The sequence below is a fragment of the Epinephelus moara genome, chromosome 12 (assembly GCF_006386435.1).
Source record: "Epinephelus moara isolate mb chromosome 12, YSFRI_EMoa_1.0, whole genome shotgun sequence".
NCBI classification, from domain to species: Eukaryota; Metazoa; Chordata; class Actinopteri; order Perciformes; family Serranidae; genus Epinephelus; species Epinephelus moara.
Window position 1 is genome coordinate 17,162,416 of NC_065517.1, and position 9,146 is coordinate 17,171,561.

At 40.2% G+C, this 9,146-nt stretch overlaps 1 protein-coding gene across 1 annotated transcript in view; it reads left to right on the plus strand.

The window, feature by feature from the left end:
* Positions 1–9,146, plus strand: part of scara5 (scavenger receptor class A, member 5 (putative)) — a 100,836-nt gene that overhangs the window by 86,830 nt on the left and 4,860 nt on the right. The window contains exon 11 of the mRNA XM_050059033.1: positions 6,295–6,483. Coding sequence (XP_049914990.1) covers positions 6,295–6,483 — 189 coding nt within the window. The remainder of the gene's footprint in view (positions 1–6,294; positions 6,484–9,146) is intronic.

Genomic DNA, 9,146 nt, shown 5'->3' on the forward strand with positions numbered 1-9,146 from the left:
GGGGGCAAACACTTTTTCACACAGGGCCATGTAGCTTTGGATTTTTTTCTTCCTCATTAATAAAACCCTTCATTTAAAAACTGCATTTTGTGTTTACTTGTGTTATCTTTGACTAATGTTTAAATTTGTTTGATGATCTGAAACATTTAAGTGTGGAAAACATGCAAAAAAGTAAGAAATCAGGAAGGGGGCAAACACTTTTTCACACCACTGTATATATTTTACAGTAAATTGATTGATTCACCTCAACATTCTCGTCATGCATCTGTCCGATTTCTACCAAAGCTTCCAGCAAAATAAATCAAGTTAACTTCCACCAGATTAACATAATTCAGCATAACTCTAGTATGTTGCAGTCCAGCTCCTCATGTCAGAGATATGAATGTCCTGTGAAGTGTGCATGTATGGTTCTCATTATTTCTGAGGACTGAAGTCTACATGTGCTGCCCCCATCCAGAACCTTTCCTCCTCCTCTTCTCCCCAGAGTTTCTTATTTGCACAGTGGGGACCTGCAGGCATTTTACAGAAGAAGGAATGCGAGAGGAAAAAGATGAATAGAGTGAGAGATGTGAAAAAGTGGTGAATCACGTCTCAGGGGTATTTAAACATGTGAACAGTAAGATTAGAACAATATGCACTGATAATGGCTTTTATTAAATTAGTGATATGACAGCACAGATAGTCTCCTCACCAACAGACATATACCAAAACAAATACAGTTTATACAATACAGTAGTACATTTATTCAAGTACTCTACTTAGATACAGTTTTGAGGTACTTGTAATTTGCTTCAGTATGTCTATTTCCTACTATTTTGTACTCGTACTCCATTACAGTTTTGAGGGAAATATTGTACTTTTTACTTCATTACATTTATTTAATACCGTCAGTTATGAGTTACTCAGCAGAGTCCAATTAATAGCACTAAATATAACGTTTACATCGTGAGGTAATACTTTGAATAAACAAGACTTGATTGATTGATCCCTTGGTGAAAAACACAAGTTACCCTACAGTATATAGTAAAAAGTAAGCTCCACTTAGTGTGGTGTATGAACATTGAATGTGCTCATATTTTGGTTAACAGTGAATTGATCAGCTTACAAATAAACTTGAATGTGAGTGTCGTTTACTCTCGCAACATTTAACATAGCTCGTTTTACGGCACCCAGCATGCCGATGCAACACCCACATGGGGAAAGTTTACCAGACTTGCAGCCCCAGCATGACTGGTGCTTATGTTACTTCAGACAGCGTAACTACCAGTGCTGCTAAAGCAAGTTTATATTAATTGACATTTTATGACCAAATCAGTACAAATTCCGCCAGTAAAAATCTTACATTTTTAAGTAAAATGAGCCCGCCAGGTCTGAAAAAACAAGTCAGAACGTCAGACATATGGGCAACAAATTTGAGCGACACATTGAGGTAAAACATCAGATAAGTCTTGGGAAATATCTGTGATTGAATGATGATTTTTAAACCGACAAAATGAACTTAAACTAGTTTACAGCAGTGCGTTGGTGCAGTGGTTAGCATTGCTGCCTCACAGCAAGATGGTTCCTGGTTTAAACCTCAGGGTAGGGCAGCCCTTCCGTGTGGAGTTTGCATGTTCCTCCTGTGTCAGCGTGGGTTTTCTCCAGGTACTCCAGCTTCATCCCACAGTCCAAAGACATGCAGGTTAATTGGTGACTCTAAATTGTCCGTAGGTGTGAATGTGAGCATGAATGGTTGTCTGTCTCTATAGCCCCTTTTACACTGCCAGGTTTTCCGTAAATGTTGGGCCGTTTTGCTGGCAAGCTGCGAGCGTTTAGACACACAGAGCTGGATTGGCGAGTTGATCCGAGGTGCCCAATTTTCTGCCTCGTAGGGTAGACATATTGGCGGAACCCTTTTAGTTTAAACAGACAGATGACTTGTGGGAGGAGCTGTTGATGACGCCGCACATGTGACCCACTGGTGGTGGATAAACAGGAAACAGCTGATAGCAGGAATTAGCGAGCAGCTAGTAGCAAGAGGGAAACACAAACCTGACAGACACTGTAAAGATGAGCAACTGGGGAGACAAGGAATTGTGCACCCTCCTTGTCCTTGCAAACGAAGTGGCCATTAATTGTCAGATGACGGGAACGGTGAAGAATGGGCCAACTTAAGAGAGAATCACCGAAGGACTGACCAGCCGCGGCTTCCTTCCTAGGTCACTGTTTACATCACGTGCTGAGCTACACGTTTTGTTACTTGCTCACACCACCCATTGCCCCGAAAAAGGCTCATTCTGTATAAACAAAAGTAGGTAGGCGGCATTTTGCTGCACTGTATAAACAAAAGTAGGTAGGCGGCATTTTGCTGCACTCCCTGATTGTGTTTTTATACTGCCAATGCTGAAAAAAGACTGATTGGGCTTTCCTGCAAATTTGCACAATTTCTGTTTAAAAAGTAAAAGGGCTTATGTGTCAGCCCTGTGATAGTCTGGTGACCTGTCCAGGGTGTTCCCTGCCTCTCACCCAATGTCAGCTGGATAGGCTTCAGCACTAGAAATTAAAATGCATTTTAATTGTGCACTTGTGTCTGATTTAAACATGCTGTTTGGCAACGAGATTCATTTGTTAGCACTATTTTCTCATAGCAAAGAGCAAACAATTTAAATAAGATCCAATATTAACACTAATTCATCAGTTCAGCTGGTTAAAGAGGAACTTTACTGTGTTTGTATCCTGTTTCACCAGAACCACTAAAATTTTTGACACGATTAAAGCAGCAAATGTAAATTTGTTTTTCAGTAAGGACTAGCGATGACTGAATGAACTCCATACTACCATAACTATAAATCACTCTTTAGCAAAAATATGTATCAAGTTTGTGGAAAGACTTTTCTTTCCTGCTGTTACTGGAGCACATTTTGGTGTGGTGACCTAGGCGGTTCGTGTTAGGACATTTAAAAGTAAAGTATCCTATTTTAGAAAAGTCGTTAAAAGTGGTATTAATGACTGTGACACTTATTTATCTTCATGCCAGCACAGTCTTCCAGTTTTTACCCAACTTCACAGGAATTTAGAACAGAGGGACTGTTTGTACTTGACAAGTGAACAAATAGATTCAACATCTGTTTCATGTAATTGAGTATTCAATTACTCATTCCTTGTTGAAAACTAAGTATGTGCTATTCTAGCATCCGTTGCTTTCCTCTCTTTAGGTCTCTTTAGGTCTCTTTCAGTGTTGTCTGAAGAAAAAACGAGCAACGAGAGGTTAAAAGTACATCTTAATTTCTGGTTTTAATTTGCTGGATTTCTGTTAGAATATGAAACAAATATGTGCAACAGATATGATAGTATAATGTTATGGTAGGTATTAAATTATGATGGGCTAGTGAGTGCAAAGAACTTGACTGTCTAATGAGAGTTAAATGGTACACAGTTCAAATTTATGATGGTCTGATGAGACTAATATCCTGTCGAGATAATGTGTCTGGCTTTACTCTCCAGCACTTTGTCAACAGGTCTCCGTCAGCATGCATGTCTTAACACCAAGGATAGTGTAGCACTGTGTGTGTGTGTGTGTGTGTGTGTGTGTGTGTGTGTGTGTGTGTGTGTGTGTGTGTGTGTGTGTGTGTGTGTGTGTGTGTGTGTGTNGTGTGTGTGTGTGTGTGTGTGTGTGTGTGTGTGTGTGTGTGTGTGTGTGTGTGTGTGTGTGTGTGTGTGTGTGTGTTTACCCCTCTTTCTTATTTTCTCTCTGTGCTCTGAGAGGTGATAAATCAAGTCAATTATACGAGTACAGCTGCTGCATATTTTCAGGAATACGAGATGTACTGTGGATCCATGAAGCCTCTGCTAACACAAACACACTCTCAAACACACACACACACACACACACACACACACACACACACACATACAGACTTCATTCTGATTGTAATGTAGGTTAGTTCTTGAGCCCTCCTTCTCTTCCCTGAATTCAGGCTCAAACAGGACACTGTTGAGAGTTTACACATTGCATTTTAATAGTTTTTTACACAACCTTATATACACTGTGTTAAAATCAGGTTTTCTCAACTGCTTTATGTTTCGCAGGGAAAACTACAAACAGAGGCTGTCATGGCCGAAACAAGATTTTCACCTGCTTTTATTTTGCCTCTGTGCCGGCGATAGCCATGGCTGGAAGCATTATGTCTTAGGGTTGCCTGTACGTACTAACGTGGTATCTCATGAATGCCTTGAGGGAATTTCTTCAACTCTGGCACAACTTGGCTTTGAAGATGAACTGATTGGAATTTGGTGGTCAAAGGTCAAGGTCACTGTGACCTTGCAAAATATATTGGCCATAACTCAAGCTCATGTGTAATAGGATAAAATGATGAAGTCATGACATTTTATATCCAAAAGGTCAAAGGTCAGCTTCACTGTGACATCATAATGTTCTGCAAAACCACTTTTCTGGCCATTATACAACGTCATATCTAAGGGAAGAGAGGGGGAGACATTTGGTCAGATACTGAAGTTGTGACACTAACCTTGGGTGTCCATCTTGAAACTGTGCTGATTGTATAGATCAGCTGTGATTGAGGATTTGTGTAAAGCATCCTTGTTTTGAAATTTGTAGCCTCTTTGCAGCAGCATCCATATTTAAGGCATTGTCAGGGCTACATTTGAGTCTAGACAGACATGGATATAAACTGTACCTACAACTTCACTGGTTGAGTGGGCCATACAACCATGAGGCCATAAAACCATAATTCTAGTTGAGTCTAGATATTAGCAAATGTCTAACAGCAAGAAGCTCTCATGAGGAAAAAATGATTTTTGGTTCAGGAACACAAGAGCAGAAGCAGCTTATTGTAGCTTTGAAAAAACATAAAGAACATATGTATTCTTTTATCCTTTTTTTTTTTGTTACTCGCTTTGTAATTTTGCTGCTATAACTGTTTCAGGTTGCTATCTCTGCTACGTACGAACACAAGACCCTTTTCACTTCCCTGTTCATACCAATGACATTTTCTAATTTATTATTTATTTCCTCACCTCTTAACCTCTTAAACTTCTCTAAAATATCTGGTTATTTGTGTCAATTATTTTGCTATTTTTCTGTGTTTGATATTGTATCCCCATAATACCCTTGTTTGTTTGTTTTTATTTTAAGATTATTTTTTGGGGATTTTATTGCGTTAATTACAGTGCAGCTAAAGAGTGACAGAATGGGGATGGCATGCAGCAAAGGGCCGCAGGTTGGAATCAAACCCAGGCCACTGCAATGGAGGCGGACACTCTACTCACTGAGCTAGAGGCTGCCCATTACTCTAGGTTGTTAACGGAATAGTTTGACATTTTTGAAAATACGCTCATTTTCTTGCCAAGAGATTAGAAGATTGATGCAGTCTCTCACATCTTTACAAGAAATATGAAGCTACATCCAGAAGTTAGTTAGCTTAGCTTAGCACAAAGAGTAGACAGGGTAAAGATAAAACATTATCCACCCACTAGCACACTCACTAAAACACATCATATCTCATTTGTTGAACCTGTACAAAAAGTGTAAAAACAACAACTTGGTTTTACAAGGGTGCCCAACTATTTCTTCACTGGGAGCAGTGACTTCCTGGAGTTCTGTCCAGCAAGGTGACTGGATAAATGCACACAGATGCACAAAGCTGCAAAGAAGAAAGTTGTGAATTTCAAACTCTTTCATCCAGTGTGCTGTCGGATTTACAAGATTGTTGCCAGACTATCGGCTATGATGGTCAGCAAACACTGAAAAATTACTTCTGGCAAGAACTTCAGAACCAATATTTTTGTAAATTTTATTACATAAGAGGAAGAAAGAAAAAAGTTCAGTTTGGGAATATTTGTATTTATTTTGCTTTTGAATCAAAGGGTATTTCTGTGGTTGATGGAAAATAAATTCTGTTGCAGCATGTTGAAAATAACCTCTTCATCTCCGCATGTTTTCATATTGGTTTGATTTACAGGGCTTAATTAAACTCATAAACACTCACAATGAAAATAATCTGAGTTCAAAGTCTCGCCAGCAAGCGCCGGATGAAAGAGAGTCCTGTGTTCTTTCAGCGTAGTCATGTTGGAATTAATAATAAAGGCTCAGCATTTCTGCACTCGAAGAAACATGATGCTGTTTGCTACAAACATTTTATTGCATGGAGACTCAGTGGAGTCAATAAACTGTCTGCAAACACTTCAAATAGTAGAAACAAATGTGATTAAATGCCAGATCATGATTTGCATACTCAGATCATTATGTTGATGCATGCTTGTGTGTGTGTGTGTGTGTGTGTGTGTGTGTTGCAGTGGAGGAGACGTTGGTGCGGCTGGTGAATGGGTCAGGTCCTCATGAAGGCCGTGTGGAGGTTTTCCATGAACGTCGCTGGGGGACAGTGTGTGACGACGTCTGGGACAAAAAGGATGGAGACGTAGTGTGTAGGATGCTGGGTTACGCAGGAGCAGCTGAAGTCCATAAGACAGGACGCTTCGGACAGGGTATGAGATGGTCAACACACACGCAATGCACATACGTCATGTCTGTAATGTTGGTCTGTACAGTGTTGGTCATTTTCTCCTTCCATTCAAATGTCAAATTCTTCATGAACAAGTCACTGAACCCCTATTGCTTTAAGATGTATACAGTGCAGTGCAGTACATAGAGGAACAAAACTGTTTCTCCTGATCCTGGTGCAAAACAAAAAGAGTGAATAATGCAACATTCAGACTACATAAAGGGTGCAAAGTACAAAAACAATACACAAAAGAAGGTGTAAACATGTAGTGCAATATGCAGCAAAACTATACAAGACTTTTATAAAAGAACAGAAAAGTAAAAATAAAATGAAAGTATAAGAAAAGGTACAAAGTGAAGTAGTGTCGTAGCCTGGGACGTAGCATCAAATTCTGCGCCCCATGCATAAGCAATCTCTGTGGGCCCCTGCCCCTGTACTTTGGTGCTTCAGCAGCGTAAGCAGTCAGTCACTCAGCTCTAGCTGCTTTTAGAGACAGATCCAAGTGCAGGGGCGGACTAGCCAGGGCTGAGAGAAGCCTCAGAGAGCTTCCACCATATGTTTTGACAAAGATCAGTCTTTCAACCAAATATTTAGACAATTTTAATTCAGTCATTACACTAATTCCTTAGAATTTTTCAAAAAGTGCAAACAAAACCAAACTTTCTTTTCCAGGCTTTTTTAGGGTCCCCCTTCCATTTGGGCGTTGAGTAATCAGTCCCGGTTACAGGTCCATTCTGAATGGCCCACAAGTGACTCGCAAACATATCAAGTTTGTACAAAACACACTTTATTTTTAAGTACAGTGAATTTCGGGCACAGAGCTTTTATTTTGTGGTGCGTATTCCTGCTGTAGAGTTAGTGACTAACAGACAGCTGCTTAAAAGAGACAGCAAATTAGCTGGACGCAAGTATGACGCAGAACATATTAAACTGTGTGGACCTTGAACTAATAACAAAGAAGAAATCTGGGCCCTGTGGCTGAACCAGTTGGGAACCACTGGATAAGATAATATTTTTATTATAAATTGGAGGGTACTTTCCCTTTAGATCATTCTTTGATGTCTCAATCGTAAAATTTAGTTTGCCCACAGCACATATCCAGGGTGAAATTTACTGATGGAAGTAGTTCTGATCTGATTTTTACTAACTCCAACAGCCCTGCTGTGTGTACCTGGACAGTGCCCTAAAATGCTGCAGGGATTAATATTAAGCTTTTATTGGGAAAGACATGCAGGCCAGATGTCGTCAGGAAAGAGTCTCAGAGGTCATATCCATCTACCCCTATTTCTCTCCCTCTCTCCATTTTATTTCATTCACCAAGTCAGCCTTACATCATGCAGAGTCTCTGTCCAGGCAGAGTTGTTACCAATGAGTCTGGAAAATTGGGGGAAAACATGCCTTTGTTCCAGGGGACGACCTCCAGACAACAGCAGTGACTAACATCACGGCTGGATTCAATTTAAAACAATCTGGAATTCAAATATATCTTTTCAGATGAGTCACCCACCGTTTTTTTAGTTTAACTTCTTTAAATTCGGAACATCTTTTAAGGCTTTCAGGGCATTTCTCAGACCCAGATTTACCTTTAGGAATACATTAACTAAGTTATGTCTAAATGTCATTATATTCCCCGTGAAATATTTATTTGTACATGACACGGCATTGAATAACAGATGTGCTTGTCCAGAGTAACTTGTGTTTTTTTGTCATACACACACACACTGGGAGCAATTTGGGGTTCAAGGCATCAACCTTGCTATTAATGGCCGACCTGCAGGACAAAATGGAAAAGAAAATTACAAGAAGCAATGCATATAATGAGCGTGAATTGACACGCAGTCCCTAAAATCCAAAACTGAATGTCTTAAAATGTTGTCGTGGCTCAAAACTTGAATTTGAACACATGTCTACCTAATCAGAAATTTGGATAGGTATTAAGAGGAATATTGGATTTCTCTGTGAGGCTAACGTTAGCTTCGATAACAAAATAAACTGGAGGAAACCGTTCAAGTGTCGTCCTCCTTTGTAAGACTGGCATAGTAATCAACCACAAAGCCGTCCATCCCTCCTTCAGCAGTCCTGTCAAATCATCCATCCACTGAGTGACAGTATACGGGTCAGCCAGTCTGGTCCTGTTGGTCAATCTTTACTTCTTCAAGTAACACTTGTGGTCTCATAGAGTGAGTGACCTGACATGGTGCGTTCGTAAATTCAGTCTGACACTCTACATTAAAATGAGAGCCCTGTTGGTCAAAGAAACAGAGCGTTATATTTCTATAAGAATTCACCTATGGTTAAGTCAGTCATACATTTACTCCGCTCGGTGCTCTGCTGCTCCGTTTCCCCAGACAGAGTGCCCAGAGTGCGCTCTGCCACTCTGAAAGTGCGGTGCTCTCTGGATAACTGAATGGTACATTCCGACAGCACTCCGAATTTTCAAGGTCCAGTTTGTGCCAGAATGTGCTCTGGCACTCGGAGTTAATATTTCTTAATGCACCACTTGCCTCAAATTCCTCCATTGTCCTGAACAAGCCAGCAGAACTCGCTAGCTAGCGCTGGCTAATGTCTGTGGAGAATTGTTTTGCCTCCAGCTAAGCCCCACCCACCAAAACCGTTATACTGTTTACTAACAGTAAAAGGGTTTAT